This window comes from Equus caballus, chromosome 2 (assembly GCF_041296265.1).
Source record: "Equus caballus isolate H_3958 breed thoroughbred chromosome 2, TB-T2T, whole genome shotgun sequence".
In the NCBI taxonomy this organism is placed as follows: Eukaryota; Metazoa; Chordata; class Mammalia; order Perissodactyla; family Equidae; genus Equus; species Equus caballus.
The window spans coordinates 66403122-66429815 of NC_091685.1; the positions used below are offsets into that span (position 1 = coordinate 66403122).

General features: G+C 36.3%; 2 protein-coding genes across 17 annotated transcripts in view; one reads left to right on the forward strand and one right to left on the reverse strand.

Moving 5' to 3' along the window:
- Window positions 1-16521, reverse strand: part of LOC106782837 (beta-defensin 43-like) — a 33875-nt gene extending 17354 nt beyond the window's left edge. The window contains exon 1 of the mRNA XM_070256888.1: window positions 16317-16521. Coding sequence (XP_070112989.1) covers window positions 16317-16374 — 58 coding nt within the window. The 5' untranslated portion in view covers window positions 16375-16521. The remainder of the gene's footprint in view (window positions 1-16316) is intronic.
- DEFB135 (defensin beta 135) overlaps window positions 1-26694 on the forward strand; it is a 317402-nt gene that overhangs the window by 60495 nt on the left and 230213 nt on the right. The window lies entirely within an intron of this gene.

Consider the following 26694-nt stretch of genomic DNA (forward strand, 5'->3'; position numbering starts at 1 on the left):
ATCTGCTGCCAATCCTCCTCTTTCTGCTGAGGAAGTTTGGCCCTGAGCTAAGATCTCTGCCAGTCTTCCTCTATTTAATATGTGGGATGCCTGCCATAGCATGGCTTGATAAGCTGGGCATAGGCCCCTGCCAGGGATCTGAACCAGCAAACTCTGGGCTGCTGAAGTGGAGTGCATGAAATTAACTGCTGCACCACTGTAGTGGCTGGCCTCCAATTTTTCTATTTTGATTTAATTTTTTTCTATTATAATTTCCCACTGGTTACAATGATGTCATACTCGATATATTAATTTTTATAACTATTAACTTTGTTACCATATGCACCTAATAGAATGCAATCAGGAAAACAGGTGCTATTCTAAATAATTTACCCAAAAGGAAAACACCGGAGTTGGAAGGGCTGACAGAAGAACTCAGAGAAGGAAAGGTCAGTGGAGAAGCAGAAAAAGAAACCATTTGGTCCTGAGTTTTTCTGTGTTTTAAGATTTTTGATTACTGACTCAATCTCCTTACTCATTATTGATCTCTTCAGATTTCCTCTTTCTTCCTAACTCTGTCTTGGTAGGTTGTATGTTTCTAGAAATTAATTCATTTCTTCTAGGTTGCCTAGTTTGTTGGCAAATAATTATTCATATAGACTCTTTTGGTTTAAGTATTTATGTGGTATCAGTTGCAATGCCTCCTCTTTCATTTTCATCTTATTTATGTTTTTATTTTTATTATATTTATTTTCATTTATATTTTTATTTTATTTATTTGGGGCTTCTCTCTTTTTTTCCTTAGTCAGTCTAGCTAAAGGTTTGCATGTTTCATATTTTCAAAAAAACGGCTTTTAGTTCTGTTGATGTTTTCTGTTTTTTTCTGGTCTCTGTTTTATTTATTTTCACTCCAATCTTTGTAATTTCCTTCCTTCTGTTGACTTCAGGCTTAGTTTGTTCTTCTTTTTTAGTTTCTTGGGTGTAAAGTGAGCTTGTTTATTTGAAGTTTTTCTATTTTCTTAATATAAGCATCTATCACTATAAACTTCCCACTCAAATCTGCTTTTGTAGCATCCCTTAGGTTTTGGTATGCTGTTCCATTTTCGTTTGTTTCGCGATATTTTTTGACTTCTGTTTTGATATCTTCTTTGACTCATTCATCATTTAGAAGTGCGTTGTTTAGTTTCCACATGTTTGTAAATTTTCCAGGTTTCCTCTCATTGATTTCTAGTTTCATACCATTGTGGTTGGAAAAGATACTTGGTATGATTTCAGTCTTTTTAAGTTTGCTAAGACTTATTTTGTGGCCTAACATATGATCTATTTTGGAAAATGTTCTGTGTGCACTTGAGAAGAGTGTGTGTCCTTTTGCTCTTGGATGGAATATAAATGTTCTATAAATGTCTGTCAGCTTCATTTGGTCTAATTTTGGTTTAAGTCCAGGGCTTCCTTATTGATTTTCTTCCTAGATGATCTATTCATTGCTGAAAATGAGGTATTGAAATCCCCTACTATTATTGTATTGTTTTCTTTTTCTCCCTTCAGAGTTGTTAGTAATTGCTTAATATATTTAGGTACTATGATATTGAGTGCATATATATTTATGATTGCTATATCTTGATGAATTGACTTCTTTTTAGTTATATAATGACCTTCTTTCGTTTTGTTACTATTTTTGGCTTAAAGTCTGTTTTGTCTGATACAAGGTTAGTTAACCTACTTTCTTTTGGTTTCCTCTTGCTTGCAATATCTTTTTCCAACCCTTCACTTTGAATCTATGTGTGTCCTTAAAACTGAAGTGGGTCTCTTCTAGACAGCATATAGTTGGGTGTTGTTTTTGTTATTTTTTTAATCCATCCAGCCACTCTGTCTTTTTGATTGGAGAATTCAATCTATTTATATTTAGAGTAAATATTGATATGTAAGAACTTTCTAATACCATCTTAATTGCTCTTTGGCCATTTTATATTTCCATTGTTTCTTTTTTCCTGTCTTTCTTTCTACCTTTGTGAGCTGGTGATTTTCCATGGTGTGTGCTCTTATTTATCTCTCTTTTTCTCTTGTGAATGTGCTGTTGACTTTTGCTTTATGGTTATAATGAGGTTTACATAAAACATTTTATAGATAAAACAGCCCCTTTTAAGCTGTTGGCAGCTTAACTTCAGTTGCATTCAAAAGCTCTACTCTTTTTCTCCTCCCTTTTATGTTTTTGATATTACAATTTATCTCTTTTTATATCATGTATTCATTAGTAAATTACCATAGCAACAGTTATTTATAACACTCTTTTATTTTAAACTTTATTCCATAGTTAAGTGGTTAACAAACTCTCATATTATGGAAGTAGAGTTTTCTAAACCCGTGCGTATATTTGCCTTTATCACTGTGTTGTATATTTGCGTATGTTTTCATGTTACTAAATGCTAAATGATGCTAAAATGATTAACATCATTTTATTTCTACTTGAAGAACTTTCAGAATTTCTTGCAAGGCATGTCTAGTGGTAAAAAACTCCCTAGCTCTTGTCTGGGAAAGTCTTTATTTTTCATTTATTTCTTAAAAATAACTACCATATAGAATATGCTTGGCTGGCAATTTTTCCCTTCTTCACTTTTCCTATATCATTCCACTCTCCTTGCCTGAGACTTTCTACTGAGAAATCTGCTATAGTGTAATGGATTTTTTTTTGTAGGTTGCAATCTTTTTTTCTCTTGCTGCTTTTAGGATTCTTCCTTTGTCTTTGATTTTTGAGTTTCTTATATTGTATCTTGCAGAAGATTGTTTTGAATAGAAATAATGGGGTGATCTACTAGATTCATAAACTTGGATGTTAAGCCTCTCCCCAGGTTTGGGAATTTCTCAGCCATCATTTCTTCAAATAGACTATCTGCCCCTTTTACCTACTTTTCTCCTTCTGGAACTCAATTATCCTAATATTTGTACATTTGACGATGTCCCAGAGTTCAAATAGGCTTTTTTTTCTCTTTTTTATTCTTTCTTTAAATTCTTCTCTGACTGGGTCATTTCCATGTTCCTATCCTCTCCATCACTGATTTTACCTTCTGTTTGATTTATTCTATTGTGGATTCTCTCTGTTGCATTTTTCATTTTCATCACTGAATTCTTTAACTCCCGAATTTCTGTTTGATTCTTTTTTTTATGACTTATATCTCTCTGTTAAATTTCCCATTTTGTTCATGAATTGTCTTCTTGATTACATTGAACTTTCTGTGTTTTCCTGTGGCTCATTTAGTTTCCTCAAGACAGCTATTTTGAGTTCTTTATCAGCTAAATTGCAAAATTCTATGACTTTGAATCAGATTGTTGGAGGATTATTTTTATCTTTTCGTGATATTTCCTCGACTCTTAATGTTTTTGGAGTTTACATTCCTGTTTTTTTATTTTAAGGAAACTACACCTCCTTAAATCTTTACTTGTCTTCTGATGGGAGATACTTTTTGTTGTTCCTTCTTGTATCTGTGACTTTCTCCAACCTTCTATGGATACGCCTCTTCCACACTTCTTGCTCCCTCTTGTGGCAAACTTTTTAGCTTGTGTGTCTTCTCTGATTCTTGCACTTCATCATGCTGGCCGCTGGAAACCTCTCCTTTGTTTTCAGAATATTACCTACAGCTCATGTTTGTGATTTCCCCTTTGCCCACAGACTCTGGCCTATTTTCCATGGGAATTTCCTGTTTACTAGAACTTTCCTTGCACCACAGAGCTTGGGAGAAGCCACAGGGGCCAGCTACAGAGTGGAGGGAGATGTGGGCTTAGTGCCTGGGGTGTTCAGGGTGCCGACATTCCAGCTGGGGGGATCCTCAAGTTAGGTTCTCCCAACAGTTTATGGTTAGGCTTCCTATTGGAGATCTGAAAACAGACAGCAGGAACTGTGTTCTTCTAATGTCCTTTGATATTCTTATCTGCTTCTTTTCCTATCTTCTACCTCCCCACCCTGCCCGGTCATGGAGGTCCTGCTTCAATACCATGGGTGTGTGGGCCAGGCACTCCTCAAGGCTGTCTTTCCCCTGTGGTTGAGGACACCACTGGGTAGTTGAGCCCCACACTGTGCCACCCTGCCACCCTCAGGGAGGGGCAACTTTATCAAAGTTCCTTTTACCCTCTCCAATGTGTCCAAACTTGTAATTTTTTTCTCCCACAGAGTGCTGTAATCTCTCCTCAGAAAGCCTGGACTTTTACCAAGGCTCTCTCATCCATGGGTGCCTGCCTACATCGGCATTTTCCTGGTTTTTCCTGACTGTGGCTGAGAAAGTCTGGGGTCGGTTCACAGGCTCTTGCTTGTTCTGTAACTTCTACTGAGGTCTGTCTGCCTGTTACTTGATCCAGAGGTGAATGAGACTTCTCTTCAGTCCCTTGGTATATGGTAGTAGATACCACAACTTTTGTTCATGGATGGATGGCTAATTAATTGTTAAGAAGCGGGGATAAAAAGAAGGAATGTCTTATGCTGCCATGATTCTGACAGCATTCTCATTTTTAAGTTTTTGAGGGATGTCCATATCGTTTTCTATAGAAGCTGCATCATTTTACATTCCCACCAGCAGTGCATGAGGATTCCAATTTCTCCACATCCTTGCCAATGCTTGTTATTGTTTCTATTTTTGATATTAGCCACTCTAACTCATGTGATATCTCATTGTAGTTTATTTTTTATTTGTTTATTTAGGTCACAATAGTTTATAACATTGTTAAAATTTAGCTGTACATTATCATTTGTCAGTCACCATACAAATGTGCCCCTTTACCTCTTATACCCACCCCCTAACTCCCTCCGCCTCTGGTAACCATTAATCTGTTCTCTTTGTCCATGTGTTAGTTTATCTTCCACATATGAGTGAAATCATATGGCATTTGTCTTTCTCTGTCTGGCTTATTTTGCTTAACATAATACCCTCAAGGTCCACCCATGTTGTTGCAAAGGGGATGATTTTATCTTTTTTATGGCTGAGTAGTATTCCATTCTATATATACTATGTCTTCTTTATCCAATCATCAGTCAATGGACACTTGGGTTGCTTCCACTTCTTGGTTATTGTGAATAATGGTGCAATGAACATACGGGTGCATAAGTCTCTTTGAATTATTGATTTCAAGTTCTTTGGATAAATACCCACTAGTAGGATAACTGGGTCATATGGTATTTCTCTTTTTAATTTTTGAGAAATCTCTACTTTTTTCCATAGTGGCTGCACCAGTTTGAATTCCCACCAACAGTGTATAATGGTTCTCTTTTCTCCATGTCCTCTCCAGCATTCATGATTTTCTGTCTTGGTGATTATAGCCATTCTAATGGGTTCACGGTAACATCTCAGTGTAGTAGTTTTGAGTTGCATTTCCCTGATGATTAGGGATGTTGAAGATCTTTTCATGTGCCTATTGGCCATCGTATAACTTCTTTGGAAAATGTCTGGTCATATCCTCTGCCTATTTATTGATCAAGTTGTTCATTTTTTCTTGTTGAGCTGTGTGACTTCTTATGTATTTTGGAGATTCACCCCTTGTCAAATATGTGATTTACAAATATTTTCTCCCAGTTGGTGGGTTGTCTTTTTATTTTGTTCCTGGTTTCCTTTACCTTGCAGAAGCTCTTTAGTTTGATGAAGCCACACTTGTTTATTTTTACTTTCGTTTCCCTTGCCCACATAGACATGGTATTCAAAAAGATCCTTCTAACACGGATGTCAAAGACTGTAGTGCCTATATTTTCTTCTAGGAGTTTTATGGTTTCAGGTCTTATCTTCAAGTCTTTGATCCATTTTGAATTAATTTTTGTCTTTGGCAAAAGATAATGGTCTACTTTCATTCTTTTGCATGTGGTTGTCCAGTATTCTCAGCACCATTTATTGAAGAGACTTTCCTTTCTCTATTGTATGTTCTTAGCACCATTGTTGAAGATTAGCTGTCCAGAGATTTGTGGCACTAATCCTGGGCTCTCAATTCTGTTCCATTGTTCTGTGTACCTGATTTTGTACCAGTACCATGCTGTTTTGATTACTATAGCTTTGTGGTGTGTTTTTAAGTCAGGTACTGTGATGCCTCCAGCTTTTTTCTTTTTTCTCAGGATTGCTTTGGGTATTTGGGGGTCTTTTATTTCTCCATATGAATTTTAGGATTCTTTGTTCTATTTCCTTGAAGAATGTAATTGGGATTGCATTGAATCTGTAGATTGCTTTAGGCAGTATGGACATTTTAACTATATTTATTCCTTCAATCCATATGCATGGAATATCTTTCCATTTCTTTATGTCATCATTGATTTCTTTCAATAATATCTTATGGTTTTCATTGTATAGGTCTTTCATCTCTTTGGTTAAATTTACTCCTAGATATTTTATTATTTTTGTTGCAATTGTAAATGGGATTGTATTCTTGAGTTCTCTTTCTTTTAGTTTGTTATTAGAGTATAGAAATGCAACTTATTTTTGTAAGTTGGTTTTGTACTCTGCAACTTTGTTGTGGTTGTTGATCATTTCTAACTGTTTTCTAATGGATTCTTTGGGGTTTTCTATATATAAGATCATGTCATCTGCAAACAATGAGAGTTTAACTTCTTCATTGCCTATTTGGATTCTTTTTCTTTCTTTTTATTGCTTAATTGCCCTGGCCAAAACATTCAGTACAATGTTGAATAAGAGTGATGAGAGTGGTCACCCTTGTCTTGTTCCTGTTCTCAGAGGGATGTCTTTCAGTTTCTCACCATTGAGTATGATGTTTGCTGTGGGTATGTAATATATGGCCTTTATGATGTTAAGGTATTTTCCTTCTATACTCATTTTATTGACAATTTCTATCATAAGTGGTTGTTGGACTTTTCAAATGCTTTCTCTGAATCTATTGAGATGATCATGTGGTTTTTGTTCCTGATATTGCTAATGTGGTGTATCACATTGATTGATTTGCATATGTTGAACCATCTCTGCATCCCTGGTATAAATTCCACTTGATCATGGTGTATGATCCTTTTAATGTCTTGCTGTATTTGGTTTGCCAATATTTTGTTGAGGATGTTTGCATCTATGTTCATCAGTGATATTGACCTCTAATTTTCCTTCTTTGTGTTGTCTTTGACTGGCTTTGGGATCAGGGCAATGTTGGCCTCATAAAATGTTAGGTATTGTTCTGTCTTCTTTAACTTTTTCGAATAGTTTGAGTGGATAGGTATTAAATCTTCTTTGAGTGTTTGCCAGAATTCTCTGGAGAAACATTCTAGTCCTGGACTTTTATTTTTTTGGGAGACTTTTGATTACTATTTCTATCTCTTTACTTGTGATTGGTCTACTCAGATTCTCTATTTCTTTTTGGATCATTCATGAATGGTTCTAAGAGCCTAAGAATTCATCCTTTTCTTCTATATTGTCCAATTTGTAGGCATATAGTTTTTCATAGTACCCTCTTAGAACCCTTTGTGTTTCTGTGGTATCTGTCTTAATTTCTCCTCTTTCATGTCTACTTTTATTTATTTGAGCATTCTCTCTTTTTTTCTTAGTGAGTCTGGCTAAGAATTTTTCAATTTTGTTTATCTTCTCAAAGAACCAGCTCTTACTTTCATTGTTACTTTCTATTATTTTTTTGTTTCAATTTCATTAATTTCTGCTCTAATTTTTATTATTTCCCTCCCTCTGCTGACTTTGGTCTTTGTTTGTTCTTCTTTTTCTAGTTCTGTTATGTGTAGTTTAAGATTGCTTATTTGAGATTTTTCTTGTTTGTTATGGTGGGCCTATATTGCCATGAATTTTCCTCTTTGGACCACTTTTGCTGCATCCCAGATGATTTGGTGGTGTATCTTCATTTTCATTTCTCTCCAGATATTTTCTGATTTCTCCTTTAATTTCAATAATCCACTGGTTGTTCAGTAGCATATTGTCACATATTTGTCACTTTCCCAGCTTTTTTCTTGTAGTTGATTTCTAGTTCCCTACGGTTGTGGTTAGGAAGGATGTTTGGTATTATTTCAATCTTCTTAAATTTATTGAGACTTGTTTTCTGTTCTGATATGTGATCTATCCTGGAGAATGTTCCATGTGCATTTGAAAAGAATGTGTGTTCCATGGTTTTTGGATGGGATGTTCTCTATATATCTTCTAAGTCCAACTTGTCTGATGTGTCGTTTAAGACCAATGTTTTCTTATTGATCTTCTGTTTGGATGATCTATCCATTGGTGGAAGCAGAGTCTTAAGTTTCCCTAGTATTATTGTGTTGCTGTCTATTTCTCCTTGTATGTCTGTTAGTAATTGTTTCATATATTTAGTTGCTCCTATGTTGGGTGCATAGATATTTACAAGTGTTATATGCTCTTGTTGGATTGTTCTCGTTATCATGATGTAGTGCCCTTCTTTGTCTCTTATTACAGTTTCGGTTTTAAAGTCTATTTTGTCTGATATAAGTATTGCTACTCCATCTTTCTTTCCATTGCCATTTTCATGGAGTATCTTTTTCCATTCTTTCACTTTCAGTTTGTGAGAGTCTTCAGGTCTGAAGTGTGTCTCTTATATGCAGCATATATATGGGTCTTGTTTGTTTATCCAATTGGCCACCCTATGCTTTTCGATTGGAGCATTTAGTCCATTGACATTTAAAGTAGCTATTGATAAGTTTGTACTTATTGCCATTTTGTTACCTTTTTCAGGCTTTTAGTAGTTCTTCTCTGTTTCTTTATTCTTCCCTTACTCTCTACCTTTGCAGTTTGATGGCTTTCTTTAGTATTATGTTTGGGTTCCTTTTTCTTGATGTTTTGTGTATTTATTATAAGTTTCTAGTTTCTGATTACCATGAGGTTCACATGTAATAACCTATGTATATAGGAATCTATATTAAGTTGATGGTCTCTTTAGTTTGACCTTTTGCTAAAAGCTCTACTCTTTTACTCCCCTCCTCACACATTTTATGTTTTTGATATCATATTTAACCATGTGGGTGTGTGTGTATCCATCACCCTCTTATATGGAAATGCATAATTTTAGTACTTTTGTCTTTTGACCTTCATATTATCTTCACAGGTGGTTAATCTGCTACTTTTACTGTATGTTTACCTTTACCAGTGATTTTATTGCTTTTTTAGGCGATAAATTCCTTACTTTTATTTATTATCTTTTCTTTTGCACTTAAATAAGTCCCTTTAGCATTTCTCGTAAGACTGGTTTATTGGGGATAAACCCAAAGTGTTTTGCTTGTCTGGGAAACTCTTTATCTTTCCTTTCATTCTGAATGATAACCTTGCTGGATAAAGTATTCTTGGATGTAGGTCTTTTCCTTTTATCACTTTAAATATATCATCCTACTCCCTTCTAGGCTGTAAGGTTTCTGCTGAGAAGTCAGATGATAGCCTTATGGGATTTCCTTTATATGCAACTTGTTGCCTTTCTCTTGTGGCTTTTAGGATTCTGTCTTTATCTTTAATTGTTGACATTTTAATTATAATATCTCTTGGTGTGGGCCTCTTTGGATGTATCACAGGTGCTCTCTGTGCTTCCTGTACCTGGATGTTTTTTTCCTTCCTTCGGTTAGCACAGTTTTCAGCTATTATTTCTTCAAATAGATTCTCTGTCCCTTGTCTCTCTCTTCTCCTTCTTGGAACCCATAATACAAATGTTAGTGCCCTCGATGTTGTCCCAGAGGTCCCTTAGACTGTCCTCATTATTTTTAATTTTTTTGCTTTTATCTGTTCAGTTTAGGTGATTTTCTCTAGTGTTTTGTCTAGCTCATTTATGTGTTCTTCTGTATCATCTACTCTGCTGTTGAGTCCCTCTAGTGAAATTTTCATTTCCAGTATTGTATTCTTCTTTTCTTATTGGTTCTTTTTTATATTTTCCAATTCTTTGTTGAAGTTCTCTGAGTTCATTCATTCTTCTCCCAAGATCAGTGAGCATCCTTTATGACTTTTTGTTTAAATTCTTTCTCAGGTGGATTGTTTATCTCTATTTCATTTAGTTCATGTTTTAGAGTTTTGTCCTCTTCCCTTGCTTGGAACTTATTCTTTTGCCTCCTCATTTTGCCTCTTTCTCTGTGTTTATATCTATGTATTATGTAATTCAGGTACATCTCCCAATCTTGTAGAGGTGGCCTTATGTAGGAGATGTTTTATGAGGCCTTGCAGTGTGCCTCCCTTTTTTCACCAGTTCCAAATGTTCTAGGACTGTCTCCTGTGTGGGCTACATGTTTCCTCCTGTTGTGACAAGGTTGCTTTTGTTGCAGGTGCTCGGCAAGTCTAAGCTGTCTCCCTGGCTGGTTGGTTGTAATGCTCAGCTGTGTGTGGCTTCTATGGACCCTTCAGTCACTTTATCAAGCATGGGGTGCTCCATTACACTTGTAGGCCTAATAGCACATTCCTGTTGCAGTTCTTCTGTTAAATGAGTAGGCCCCCAGTGTGACTGGTTGCTATGCTCATAGGCTTATAATTGCTATAGGCCTCCAGCCTGGAAAGCTTTTGTCAGCTCTCTCAGTGTTGCAGCTGTGTGGAGCTGCTGCTTGTCATGGGAACACCCAACTGTTTCAGGCTTTGGAAAGTGAGGATGATCCCCTGTACAGCTGTTTGAGAAGCACTAGTCTGCTGCAGCTGACAAGACCCACTGCCCACAGGGCCACACACCCCATCAACACTGTCCTGCCCCATGCATGCACCCTGACCCACTGAAGTGGACCCAGTTGCCTTGCTGCAGAGGCCCACACACTCCACCAACACCCGACATACTCCAGGCACTGCTTGTGAACACCCTATCTTACAGAATTGGACCCACTTGCCAGCCTGCAGAGGTTCTAGGCAACCCACCTTTGCAGGCCCAGAGGTTGTCCAATGGCTTGCTGTTGGATAGGGCCAGTCTTTAGAGTGGATTACCTGCCATGGCTGAACTGGATTAAATTCGTACTCTATTGGGTGGGGCAGATTCCTGGGCTAACAGGCCAGGGAAAAACAGCAATGACGTTTTTCACACCTGTACTAGGTCTCAATAATGGGTGCTGCCAATGTCTCAGTCCCTTGAGAGGTCTCACCTCACACCAAGATGTGCCCAGAGCCTATCAAGTGAGTCTATTTTCACCAAAGGACTGTGCACCTTTCTTTCTGGTGATTTTAGGTTGCTTTCTGAAATGAGTGTATTTGTGTGTGGGCCCTTTAAGAGAAGGCTTTTTCCCCCCTTATGTCTGATAGCTTTTCTAGGGGTATTCCCTGTTGTTGTTAGTAGCCAGAAAGCCAGATATTATGACACTCATGTTGGTTGTGCTGAGTCCCAAACTGTTTATTGTGGTAACACTCCTCTGCTCAGACCTTGCATGTCTCCAGGAAAGACTTCACACCTTAGGGTTGCTCTTGGCTAGCTGTGAGGTGCCACAAGTCACGAAGGTGGATTTTTCCTCTCCAGAAAGGAATTTCTGCCTCTTCCACCTCAGTCAGCACTGTCTATTGTTGCAGGGGTTCTTTTTATCCAGTTTTCAGTTCTCTCTCAGGGGTAATTATTCCAAGAATAGTTGTAAATTTATTGTGCCTGTGGGAGGAGGTGAGTTCAGAGTCCACCTATGCTGCCATCTTGACACCATCTCCTTGAACATCTTTTAATATACCTGTTGGCCATTTGTATATCTTCTTTGGAGAAATGTCTATTCAGGACTTTGCCCATTTAAAAATCAGGTGATGATGATGATTTTGCTGTTCAGCTGTATGAGATCTTTATATACTTTGGATATTAACTTCTTGTCAGGTATATGGTTTGCAAATATTTTCTCCCATTCTGTAGGTTGCCTTTTCATTCTTTTGATTTGTTTAGTTTGCTGCTCAGAGCTTTTTAGTTTGATGTAGTCCCATTTGTCTAATTTTGCTTCTGTTGCTTGTGCTTTTGGTGTCACATCCAAGAAATCATTACCAAGACCAGCATCAAAAAATTTTCCCCTATGTTTTCTTTTAGGATTTTTACAGTTTTCAGTCTTAAGTTTGAATATTTAATCCATTTTGAGTTGATTTTTGTGTAGTGTAAGATAAGGGTTCAATTTCATTCTTTTGCATATAGATATCTAGTTTTCCCAGCATCATTTGTTGAAGAGATTATCCTTTCCCCATTTTATATTCTTGGTACCCGTGTCAAAAACCAGTTGACCACATATGCATCAGTTTATTTCTGGATTATCTAGTGTGTTTTGTTGTTCTATATGTCTGTTTTTATACCAGTCCATACTGTTTTAAAAAAAAGAAATAAAAGTCATCCAAATCAGAAAGGAAAAGATAAAATTATCTTTGTTTTCTGATCACATGATCTTATATGTAGAAACCTACAGATTTCACCAAAAAACTGGTAGAACTAATAAATGAATTCATTAAAGTTGTAGGATATAAAATCAAGATACAAAAATCAGTTGTGTGTCTATACACTAACAATGAATTAAGGAAATTAAGAAAACAATCTCACTTGTAACAGCATCAAAAAGAATAAAGTACTTAGGAATAAACTTAACCAGAGCAGATTATAGTCTGCTACACTGAAAACTGCAAACCATTGATACAAAGAAATTAAAGAAAACACAAATATATGGAAAGGTATCTCACCTTCATGGATTAGAAGACTTAATATTTTTTAAATATCCTTACTACCAAAAGTGATCTACTGATTCAATGCAATCCCTATCACAAGCTCAGCGGCTTGTTTTACAGAAATAGAAATATAATCCTAAAATTCATATGGAACCACAAAAGACCCTGAATAGCCAAAGCAATCTTAAGAAAAAAGAACAAAGCTGGAGGCATTCCATTTCCTGATTTCAAAACATTACAAAGCAGCAGAAAAATTAAATTTTCTAAAGATGTCAGCTTTCCCCAAATTGATCTCTAGAGTCACTGCAATCTTAATGAAAATCCTCATCAAATGTGTATGTGTGTGTACTTGAATAGTTGATTCTAAAATTTATACGGAAATTCAAAGGGACAAGAATATTCATGATGCTCTTTAAAAAAAGAGAAAATGTTGATATCTTTCTCTACCGGACATGAAGTCATCACAAATTGTTGTTAATTAAGACAGTGCATTACTTGTGCCAAGAGAGTCAAATAGAGCAATAGAACAGACTAGACGGCCTAGAGCAGACACCAGATTTATGACAAAGAGGGCTCTTAAGTCCTTGAGAAAAAGATTTTTTTTTTCAGGAAAGGATGCTGGGCCAATTAGCTACCCAAATGGTAAAAACAAATAACAAATTTTGACCCCTATTTCACAAAAATCAATACCAGGTAGAGATTTACAATCTAAATATAATAGGCAAAATAATAAAGCTTTTGGAAGACAAAGAAAAGCTTTTTGAAGAAGATATTCAGACAATATCTTTATGACCTTATGTAGAGAAAGGGATGCAAAAAATACTAAATTAAAAAGAAGTTTGATAAATTGGGCTATATTAAGATTAAGAATGTCCATAAAATGGCATCATAAAGAGGGTGAAAAGGCAAGCTATAGAACAGAAGATATCTGTAAGACACATAATAAAGCACTTGAATACAGAATTTATAATGAAACCTTAAATATCACTGAGAAAATAACAACTCAATGGGACAATAGGCAAAATACTTGAAAGTTACTTTAAAAATTGATATTAAAATGGCCGACAAAAAATAAAAATATCCTCCATCTTATTAGTAATCTAGGAATTCAAGCATGAACTACAGTCACTTACTACCATTCCTCTGCCTGAATGGCTGTACTTTAACAGGGATGTGGACCAATAAGAACTGTCCTACATTGCTGAAGAGAATGCAAATTTGCTCAGCTATTTGGGAAAGTTTTGGCACTATTTCCTAAAGTAGAACATATACATACCCTATGACAAACACTTTAATTCCTAGATATATACCTAATAAATATGTGTTCACACACACAAGAATAATTTATTGAAAATGTTTAGTAGTAATAGTATTCATAGTAGCCAAACCCTGGAAACAATGTAAATGTTCTTCACTGGTGAAATGAATAAACTGTGGCATATTTTTCTGATAGTACACTATATAGGGAATAAAAATTAATGAGCTACAGTTGCACACAGCAACATAGTTAAATTTCATAAATGTGATGTGGAGTGAAGTAAGCAAGATACAAAATGTACATACTATATAGTTCCATTTATATAAATTTTAAAGCAATGTGACAAAACTAAGCAATAGTATATAGATATATGTGCTTAGGTGCCAGAGTTCTAATATATGTCCTTACTTCCAGAGTCCTAATATTGTTTTGTTGTTTGCCATTCCTGTAGGTACCCTAGGCATCAATCTGTATTAATCTAAGTCAATAATAGTGTTCTCCATTTCTTTCCCAGTGTTTAGTTTGGGGATGGGGATGTAAGCCATTTCTCGGGAAATTTTGGGAAAGTATTCTTTGTTGATATATGAGGAAATGCCCTCCTTTTCCTCTGGAATAAATTGGTGGGTCTGGATATGATGTCTCGTAAAAGGACAGCTATCTTAGGACCATGAAAAGAGTTAGTCAAGGATAAACCTGACGCTCTTCTGACACTCGATGGTATGGATGATCTGCGTTAATCAATTTTGGAAGTGTCTGAACTCGTTGTGTGTAATGATGTATTTTCTTTATTGTTGAAGCCAATTGAGTCTGAGTTGTTTGTAACTCGAACTGGAAAACATACTCACTGGTACAGCAAGTATGTCCAGTAAAATATTTTTAAAATATAATCCACACAATGGGAGAGAATATTTGCAAACTTGTATCTGGTAAAGGTTTAGTGTCCAGAATATATAAAGAACTCAACAAAGGTTCACAACTGACACCTCAATGATAAATGACAATCTAATTAAAAAATGAGTAAAGAATTTGAACAGACATTTCTACAAAGAAGATATAGAAGTGGTCAATAAACCATGAAAAGATACTCAGGATCATTAATGTTGCAAATTAAAACTACAATGAGATATGGTTTTACACCAACTAAGGTGTCTATAATAGAAAAGACAGACAATAGAAAGTGTTAGAGAGGATGTGGAGAAATTGGAACCCTCATGCATTGCTGGTGGGACTGTAAAATGAAGCATGCAACTGTGGAAAATTGTTTGATCATTCCTCAGAAAGATACACGTAGAGTTACCATATAACATGGCACTTCTATTCCCAAGTATATACCCATGAGAACTGAAAATATGTCCACACAAAATCTTAGACATAAATATTTATAGTAGCATCATTTATAATATCCCCAAACTAGAAACAATCCATATGACCATATGACTCATGAATGGATGAATAAAAGGTAGTATAGCCATTCAATAGAATACTATTCATCAATTGAAAGGAATTAAGTATTGATGCAAGCTATGACATAGATGAACTTTGAAAAACATTATGCTAAGTGAAAGAAAACAGACACAAAGGGTCACATATTATATGATTATATTAAGTGTCCAGAACAGGTAAATTGATAAAGACAGAAAGTAGATTAATGGTTGCTGTGGTCTGAGAGAAGGGGAGAATGGGGGGGGGGGTGACTGCTAATGAATATGGATTTTCTTCTGGGGTGATGAAATGTCCTGGAATTAGATAGTGGTGATGGTTGCAAAACTTTATGAATATACAGAATGCCACTGAAATGGTACTCTTTAAAACAGTTAATTTTATGGTGAATTGTATCTCAATAAAAAATATAAAAAACCAAGAACTATGAGAGAAATCTTGAATAACTAGGCATTAAAATATGCTTTAAGATAGTATGTGCACCAGAAAAGGTAAGTCAGTCAATGGATAATAGTATAAACCTCAGTTATAAGCCCAAAGATTAACATGTATTTATTATACAGTATTAGTGGATTTTAAAATTAATTTGGGAAGGTTATATTGATTAATAATAAATGTGACTGCATAATTGGTTATTTGGTTAAGTGATAAGATGGAATATTAACTTACACCATACACAAAGTAATTTCCACTCAGGCCCTTAGCTAGATCAGTGATCAGAGTGCTCTGTGAACCACAGGTTGTGATGGAGCAGCCTCGTTTTTACACCTGGCTCTTCTAATCACCACTCATTTTCCATTTTCTCAGTTCTCCAAATTTTCTCTATTGTGTAACCATCCTCCTACCATCTTTGGATCAAACACAATCTTCAAGTTAGAGTTCATAATAGGTTAAATCATCAAAGGGGACTACCACATAGATGTTGTCCTCAGCATCCACTATCCATTACGTCTATTTCTGAGAGCAGCCAATGCATTCCTCTGACATTCTTCATTGTGTGGTACAATCTGCCCTTCTCTAATTTATTTTCAAACTCTTGGAAGACCTCGTATTCCTTTTCATTTATATTTTCATAACTCTGGAATGAAAGGTTTTCGTCTTACCTTGAGGAGCTATGGACAACAACACAAAGACCCCGAGGATGGAAAGCAAGACCCTCATGGCTGAACAAGTCAGTTAGAAAGAATCAGTGGCTGAGATGAAGAGAACTTCTTTATGTATTTAGTACTCAAGAGGTGAGTTGCTGTATGGTTATTGAAGCTTTCAGTAGCAAGAACATTTCTGTGTTCCAATGAGCCTTCATATCAGAAGACAGCATGCAATGGACATGCTATCAGTTATTTCAAGTTCATTTGTCAAATGTTGACAGGGTGTGGGCAAAGACAGTAGGATGCACAATACTTACCAAGAAGGAGCAGCCATGATGAAGGCAGGAGAGATATTCTGTTGAAAAATCATTGTCTTATGGTTGGTTCCTGGAGGAACTGTAAAGGTTAAGGCAACATTTATAGAGTAAAAGCATTCACTTTATTTCTCCAATAATAGAAAAAGAAGCACTAGATATAACAACATGCCTATTAATTAATATTTTTGGGAATGTATATTAGCAGACTTCAGCAATGAAATTATATTTGAAATCATACATAGGCTAGTGAGACATAGAAAAGCTTTTGTTTGTCTCTCTGTCCAACCAACTGAATGAGATCAACTACTTTTTATATCTAAAGTCTTAGTGAACAAAACTTGTTTGGAAAGCAAATAATATATAAAAAGCCATGGCAATGCAATATGAGCATATGCCTGACAAAGTCGCCTAAAGTACCTCGTAGACACTTAGGAAATGAACATAAAGGAACACCAGAGTAGTTTGGGTGGCCCAGGGAATGCTTAAAGAAGGCACGAGTAAGAATAACAATATTAGAAACTGCAAAGTGCATTCACATACATGATCTTATTTGATCCTCATAATTTCTTAGATGGTCTTACTCCAGTTAAGTAACTTTTCTCCATACTAAGAAGGAAGCTCCTTTCTGCCATGCCTTCCTCTGGGTGCTCCTTCTACTTCACAGTTTTAGTGAATGGAACACGAAGTCACGTTATTTGAGCAGGTCCTCGCTGGCCATTGAAACTTTGAAGATGACATCTTAAGCTGAATCAGGGATGGAGGATTGGTAGTGGCTTGTGGTACCATTACTGGAGGTCCTGGAAGAGGCAAATCTCACAAGTGTTAGCCTAAGGAGGAACAATGAGGGAGTTGAAAACTCTGGACATGACTTTCCCTAAGCCTGCGTTCAAGTTCATTCTCCTCGGAAGTTCCTGGGGCAGTGTCACCTGGGACCAAGCCTCTCCTAGCACCCTAAAAAGTCACAGGGAGATCTTGGGGGTCATTTGAGGGTGTGCTGGTTGTTGATGACTGCTCCATTTACTTAAACCCAACTGGCCTGGGATCTTTAGCATCTCTGAACATGAATCCAAAATTTGTTTATTTTTCTCATGTGTCTTGGAGTTCTTGCCTTCTTGATCATAAAGGAAAAGCTTTGGAAGCATAGTTTACATTGCAAAGCCTTCAAATATATGAGCACAAATCACTGAGTTCCCTTAGGGAACACTAAGGGGGGAATTTTCAGTGACACTTTGGCGTCTTCTATAAACATTTGTTACCCATACAGACAGATTTAGAGTCAGGAGGTGGGCTTGTAAAGCTGCCCAGGAAGCCCAAGAACATGTTGTGATCCATGGGCTGGTAATCAGGGACATCAAAGGAAGGGCCAGAGGAAGGTTCATTGCATTCAGGGGGAGGGGCCGTCGGCACCAGGCGAGTGTTGAAAGATAGCTTATGATCAGGTTGCTTAGGGCATCAGTAAAGAATGATAAGGAACTTTGAAAAATGCTTCTTCTTAAAAGAACACAGAGAAGAAAATCAGATATCTATCAAGCTATCAAAGTACAAATTGTCACAGCAGAAGCAAGGAGTTAATTTACCATGAGATAGTAAATTAGACCTAGAATTATTGGATTTTATGGAACACAGCTCTCCAGAAAGGCACTGGATACTCACCAAAAATTCCTGTTCAAGTGTTCATTGTCTACTTTCCTTCTTTGTACTCAGTAGTATTGAAAGCTTTGGAGTCCTTGCTGTATCTATTATCTCTTTTTATTCTTGTTGTCATAATCTTTGTAAATTCATTTTTTCCTTACCTCCAGTCTACAAATATCACCAATAAAACATAAAACTACCTTCCTTGTCTTTAGTTTACTTATTACATAAGATCCTAATTTTTTCCCTTTCCTCTCAGCAAAGTAATGGTATACACTCTATTTCCAGTTCTTTCCATTCACTTCTTACCCTACAGGTTTCTGACATCTTCCCTCATCTTTCTACTGAATATTCTTTTGATAAATCACTAATAACTCTTTCTCTGTTTAAAAACAAACAAATATATATATATATACACACACACACACATATACACACATACACGTACATATATGCCTATATACTAAATATATATTTTATTTTTACATTCTGATTCCTAAATAATATATTTTTATTTTTAAGATTGGGAAACCCACAAAATTATTAAGATGGTAATAAATACAATGCACTATTCTACCACTTAAAAGATCATTACTATTTTGGTTTATTTCTCTTTCATTAAAATAACAGGTAGAGAAGAGTTTAAAAATTATAATAGAGTACTATGAACTCCCCATACCAAATATCTGAATGAAATGGGCACTTTTAGGGAAATATAAGTCAATATGTTGGCCAATAAAATAAAATTGCCTGTAGCCAAACTTCTATCCTTTCATAGTCAAAAGGTGCTAGAGTAAGCTAGATTTTATGCACAACTTTCAAGGTATAGATAATTTCTATTTTATGAGAATAATTCAGATGAGAGAATAAGCTAGATAGCTACTCAACATATTTTATGAAATAGAATAACCACAATATAGAAATGTCACAAGGTCAATGTGTTAGTTATGTACTGTTGCATAACAAAGTACCCCAAAATGTAGCGGCTTAAAACAACAAACATTTATTACCTCATGGTTTCTGTGGGTGAGGAATCTGGATGTGACTTAGCTGGGTGCCTTTGGCTCAAAGTCTCTGATAAAGCTGCAGACAAAACTGTCAGCTGAGGCTGTATTCTCACCTGAAGGCTGGGGGAGTTCTCCTTCTCATCCACGTGGTTGTTGGCAGGCCTCAGTCCCTTGCCACATCTGGCTTGTTCAAGAGTGAGTGATCTGAGAAAAGGTGTAGGAGCAAGACCAAAATGAAAGCCACTGTCTTTTTATAATCTAATTTTGAAAATGGCATCCCATCTCATGTGATATACTCTATATTCATTATATCTAAGTCAATAAGTCCATGGAGCCAGCTCTGTGGCCTAGTGGTTAAAGTTCAGCATGCTCTACTTTGGCAGCCTGGGTTCAGTTCCTGGGCGTGGACCTACACCACTTGTCGGCAGCCATGCTGTGACAGTGTTCCACATACAAAATAGATAAAGATTGACACAGCCATTAACTCAGGGCTAATCTTCCTCCAGCAAAAAAAACAAAAAAATAAAAAAACCCCTCCAGCCCACACTCAAGGGGACAGATTTGCACATGGGGCAGGAATCATTGAGGATTACCTTAGAAGCCACTTACCACAGACAGCAAAAGATAAAAATAGCCACTCTAAACTATGAACATAGATACAAATGTTACATCAAATATCATCAAATTGAATTTAACTTCAAAGTAAAAGGATAATACAACATAACCAAGAAATATTTATCTGGGAATGAAAGAATGGCCCAACGTTAGAAAATCAGTTAACTGAATACACCACTTTATTCTACTTTTTTTGATCACTTAGTATGTGCCAGGCACTGTCTCAGTCCTTGGAATATAGTAGTGGACAAGACAAACAAAATTCCTGCTTCCATGGAATATATACTGTAATAATGGGGAACACTTCACACACACACATGATAATTTTGGAAATGATACCTGTGTGATAGCAATAAAATAGCAGAGTTTTCACAAATTAAGGATAAAAGTGGTTAAGGGTACTGTCTTAGTTTTATCTTAGATGCAAACTCTGAGACAGGGACTTTAGTGCCAGTAGTTTTGTAGGGAGGTGATTGCAAGAAACACCAGTAGAAGAGTGGGAAATGAGACAAGGAAGAGAAAAAACTGAAAAAGAATGGACTTGAAGACAGTTACCACTTTGGGTATATCATTTCCATTGGGAACTCTAGGGTGGAGTGTAGAAGACTTTTCAGAGTTATGCCAGTTGAAGGAAGAGAAAGCTGGGATATCTATCTACACAACCTTTTATACCTCATTGATTGAGTCCTACTTCCAGGGGTACTAACTACTACTCGCATGATGTGGTCCTCAAAAGCCCTAAGGAGGAGATCTCAGGTATTCACAGTAAACATCCCTCACTGTGTAGAGAGGAATTGCCAAGGGATAAAGGCAGGGCGGCAACAGTGTATGCTATTGTCCAACTCTTGCACCACCGAGATTCCCTTATGCCCCATGTTAAGTCTATTCCATCTTGTCCCTGACATTTTAAGATTGTGGCTAGTTATAATTAAAAAAATAAGTGAAACACTAGTGTTAGGAAAGTTACAGGCCTTGCTACTTGCAGTTGGTCTTGAGGCCGTAATTTATATTCATCATCTTTCTTCTAGATATCCCTCATCCTTGGACAGCATTTCTGTTGATCTATTGCTTGCCCTGTGGTATAAGGCAGACCTTCATCCCTGTGATGACTGAAACTCAGGTTACTGTGTCATAGTCATGCTGTGATTACTAAAATTGTCAATTCATGGTTATCACTGGGCATGGAACAACAAGGAGACACCTCAGTGAATCCCCTAAGATTTTATTTGCCCTCTTTGTGATATCTTCCTATGATTATTAGGACCAATTAACTCTGCCAATGTAGTAATTTCTTTCTTTGCTGCCTAGTCTTTTGGTATCAGGAATTCAAAATAACCAGATGGTAGTCATAGCATTAAGGTTGGTGGAACCCTTATTGTCTCCTCTGGTAGAAGCAACCCCACACTGAAAACCTAAAACTTGAGCTCAATGGAGCCTAAAGATGTGGGGATAGGAAGCATCAATTCCCCAAGTGTGCCCCCAGGAGTGACCAGAGGGCCTAATTACACTCATACCTTGATTTTCAGACCCACGTATCCTAGCTGGTGGGAATAAGGAATCATACACTGACCATAGATTCAAAATATTTATTACATCTTAAAATACAGTGCCACAACACTGTAGTGTGACATCTTCAAGATAGTACCTTCATCTTTAAGAACATTTCAATGTTCCAAGCCTGTAAGCTTCTGGGTGAGAAGGCATGTGGTAAAACCAGTAGGTTTCGTGGTCATGTACTCATTTTTGTATTTTCTTTGCATTAAGTGAGTCACTTGGTTCAAGGTGATGTCATGTGGGATCTCATGATAGTAAATTACTTTATGAGTCCTTGCATAGAAGCATTGTTAAGGCACTGTGTGAGAAATGCAAATTCATACCCCCAAATATGTATATCAACCTAATAAGGTTGAATGATTGCTTCTTCTAGGAAGGAGTAGTCCAATGTAATCAATTCGCCACCAAGTCTCTTGAAGGGTGGTATTGTATTTGGGCTCAGTATTGGTCTCTGATGCTGACAGGCCAGATGTTCCACAATTGCCATTACGAGGTAAGTTTAACGAAAGGTTCGTGCAGTTAGGGTCAGGCACAGCTTCCATTCCTGCCACAATGACTAATTTATGTGTGAACCTATTGTACAAGCAGTGAGGTGGCTGTGAACAAAAACTGGCATTCCTCTATTGGAAGAGCATTCTGTTCACCTGGTTATTCAGTGTCTTCTCTACAATGGATACTCCTTCTACTATTGAGACATAAAATCTTCAAAGATATATTGCTCAAAGCTTTGCCTCTTGGGATTATGTTTTGATTTGCATTTCCCTGATGATTAGTGATGCAGAGCATCTTTTCATGTACCTTTTTGCTATTTGGATGTCTTCTTTAGAAAAATGTTTATTTAGTTCATCTGCCCATTTTTTAACCAAGTTTTTTTTGTTATTGAGTTAAGTGAGTTCTTTATATATTTTAGGTATTGATCCCTTATCTAATATTTGGTTTGCAAATATTTCCTCCTGTTCTGTAGGTTGCATTTTTATTTTGTTGATTGTTTCTTTACTATGCAGAAACTTTGAAGTTTGGTGTAGTTCCACTTACAGATTTTTGCTATTGTGGTTTGTGCTTTGTGTCATATCCAAAAAATCATTGCCAAGACCAATGTTGAGGAGCTTCTTCCCTGTGTTTTCTTCTAGGAGTTTTGTGATATCAGGTCTTATGTCTAAGTCTTTGATCAATTTTGAGTTAATTTCTGTGAGTGGTGTAGGATAGGGGTCCAATTTAGTTTTTCTGCATGTGTTTATCCAGTTTTTCCAACACTATTTGTTGAAGAGACTATTCTTTCTCCATTGGGTATTTTTGGTTCCCTTTTATATCAGTTGACTGTATATGCAGGGATTTATTTCTGGGCTCTCTATTCTGTTCTATTGTTCTATGTATCTACTGTATCTATTTTTGTGCCAATACCATACTGCTTTAATTACTATAGCTTTGTAGTATAGTTTGAAATCAGGAAGTGTGATGCCTCCAGCATTGTTCCTCTTTCTCATGATTGTTTTGGCTATTTGGGGTCTTTTGTGGTTTCATTACATTTTAGGACTGTTTTTCTATTTTTGTGAAAAATGCTGCTGTAATTTTTGTAGGGATTGCATTGAATCTATAAATGGCTTTGGTTAGTATTGACATTTTAACAATATTAATTCTTATGATCCACGATACTGGGTATCTTTCCATTTGTTTGTGTCTTCTTCAATTTCTTTCAACAAAGACTTGTGGTTTTTGCTGTACAGATCTTTCATTTCCTTGGTTAAATTTATTCCTAGGCATTTTATTGTTTTCAATACTATTGTAAATGGGGTATTTTCTTTATTTCTTATGCATATGCTTTGTTTTTGGTGTATAGAAGTGCAACTGACTTCTGTATGTAGATTTTATATCTTGCAACTTTATTGAATTCTTGATCAGTTACAACAGTATTTTGGTTGAGTCTTTGTTTTTTCCTATATGTTAAATCATATCATCTGCAAATAAGGACAGTTTTACTTAATCCATTCTGATTTGGATGCCTTTTATTTTTTTGTCCTGCTTAATTGCTTTAGTTGGGACTTCCAGTGCTATGTTGAATAAGAGTTGTGAGAGTGGGCATGATTGTCTTGTTCCTGATCGTAGAGGAAAAACCTTCAATTATTCACTATGTGGGGACCTGGAATTGGCCACCCCAAGATATGTCTCTTTGGCATCAGGATTATTTGAGGTTGATTGCTTTTGATAAACTGGGACAGGCAAGGAGGCTCTGAGGAATGGAACTTGCCCTTTGTTAGGACACGTTTACATTTGTAAGGTAAATCTCTGTCTGTAAAAGGTGCCTCCCTCTCTGTACCAGGAAGAAGAAAGGAGATGACCTTCTCTCTAAAAACTCTTAATCAATACCAAAGGCAAGGACATAAAATCTGCATTTTATTGTGCTAGTCTGGTAACCTCCTGTAACTGACTTCCCTCCCCCTCCCAACGTTGGCATTCCTTAAAGATTGAGCATCTTTCTTTAGGCTAGGAACTGATTGCTGAGCTCACCTGTGACCGCCCAGCTCCAGACAATCGACTTGCCTCCGGCTACACCCTCCGAGACAGCAGACCACTACCTGCTGTGTCCATCAAGCACTGTGCTGACGGGGCAATCTTGTGACTATTGTGGGAGGGACATTTCAGTCACATGTGAAACACCCCGTTTGGGGGCTGTATAGCCACTGTCTGCACCCCACTTCTTCGGTGCCCTTTCTTCTTTCGGGAAGAAAGGCCCCGGGCCATGGTTCCTCATAAAGCTTTGTTTAATTTTCTCTTGCTATTCTGTCTCATGTGAATTTAATTCGTTCTCCAGCCAGACGAACCCCCATTCGGGGAGAGGAAATGTCCTCCTCCCCTACAACTATTTAGTATGATTTGAACCGTGGATTTGTTATATATGGTCTTTTATTATGTTGAGGTACGTTCCTTCTATACCCAATCTATTAACATGTTCTTTTTCTAGTTCTTTCAGGTGTAAAGTTAGGTATATTCGAGATCTTCCTAATTTCTTAATATATTCACATCACTCTAAGCTTCCTTCTAAGAACTGCTTTTGTAGCACTCCATAGATTTTAGTATGTTGTGTTTCTATTTCATTTGTTTCAAGATTTTTTAAAAATTTCCCTTTTGATGTTTTCTTTGATCCCTTGGTTGTTTAGAAATGTGTTATTTAGTTTCCACATATTTGTAGATTTTCCAGCTTTCCTTATGCTGTTGATTTCTAGTGTCAGCTATTATGGTCAGAAAAGATACTTGGTATGATATCATTCTTTTTAAACTTACTAAAACTTATTTTGTGTTCTAGCATATGGTTTATCCTGGAGAATGTTCCATGTCAATCTGAGAAGAATGTGTATTCTGCTGCTGTTGGATAGAAGGCTCTATATACATCTGTTAGATCCATTTGGTCTGAAGTATGGTTCAACGCCAATGTTTCTTTGTTGATTTTCTGTCTGGATTTCCTACCTATTGCTGAAAGTGGGGTATTGAGATTCCTATTATTATTGTATTGTGTATTTCTCCATTCATATCTGTTAGTATTTGCTTAATCTGTTTAGGTGCTTGGTGTTAGGGGCATATATATTTATGATTGTTATATCTTCTTGATATATTGACCCCTTTATCATTATATACCTTTTTTGTCTCTTGCTACCATTTTTGGCTTAAAGTCTATTTCATCTGATGCAAATTTGGTTACCTCTAGTCTTTTGGTTTCCACTTGCATGGAATACCTTCTTCCATCCTTATGCTTTAAGCCTATGCATGTCTTTAAAGCTGAAGTGAGTCTCTTGTAGGCAGCGTATATATGGGTCTAGTTTTTTAATCCATCTAGCCACTCTGTTTCTTTTGATTGGTGAATTGTATCCATTTACATAGAGTGATTATTGATATGTAAGTACTTACTAATGTCATCTTATTGATTGCTTTGCTTTTTTTGTTTATATTGTTTCTTTTCCCTTCTGTTTTTGCCTACCTTTGTAAATTGGTGCTTTTCCTTGGTGGTATGCTCTGTCTCCTTTCTTATCTTTTGTGAATCTACGCTAGATTTTTGCTTTGTGGTTACCATGAGGCTTACATAAACCATCTCATAGGTAAAATAGTCCATTTTATGATGAGACTAGCTTTTATTAAATAGCCTACAAAGTCTCCACATTTTTACTCCCTTCCCTTTTATATTTTTGATGTCACCACTCACCTCTTTTTATGTTACATATCTAGTAACAAATAATAGCAGCTATAGTTATTTTCAATACTCTTTCCTTTAAGCTTTTTTACTGTAGCTAAGTGGTTAATACACCATCCTATTATAAAATTAGAGTTCTCTAAATCTAACAATGTATTTTTAACTTTTAGCAGTGTGTGATATACTTTTGTATGTTTTCATGTCACTGATTAGCATCTTTCCACTTCAGCCTGAAGAACTCCTTTCAGCATTTCTTGCAAGGCAGGTCTAGTGGTGATTAACTCCCTCAGCTTTTGTTTGTCTGGGAAAATCTTTATTTCACCTTCATATCTGAAGCAAAACTTTGCCAGATAGAATGCTCTTCACTGGCAATTTTTATCTTTCAACAGTTTGAGCATATCCTTACACTCTCCTGGCCTATAGAGTTTCTGCTGAGAAATCCACTGTTAGCCTAATGGTGGTTCCTTTGTAAGTTACACTCTTTTTTCCCCCTTGCTGCCTTTAGGATACTTTCTTTATCTTTGATTTTTGATAGTTTCATTATAAAGCGTCTTGGAGAATGTCTTTTCACATTGAGATAATAAGGTAATCTATTAGCTTTGTGAACTTGTATGTCCAAGTCTTTCCCTGGTTTTGCAAAGGTGTCAGCTATTATATCTTTAAATAAACTTTCTGCCCCTTCTCCCTCTTTCTCCTTCTGGAATCCAGATTATTTTAATATTTGTCTTTTTGTTGTAATCCCATAGATCATGCAAGCTGTTTTTGCTCCTTTTTACTCTGTTTTCTTTGTTCTCTTCTAATAGTGTTATTTCAAAATTCCTATCCTCTAACTCTCTTATTCTATCTCCCATCTGCTTTACTCCACTACAGACACTCTCTGTTGCATTCTTCATTTCATTCATTGAATTCTTCAGCTTCATAATTTCTGTTTGGTTCTTTTTCTGATTTCTATATCTTTGATAAAGAGCTCATTTTGGTCATGTATTTTTTCCTTATATCATTGAACTATTTTTCTTAGTTTTATTGCAGCTTCTTCAGTTTTTTCAAAACAGCTATTTTTATCTGTTTAGGCTTTTTTCAGTTTGATT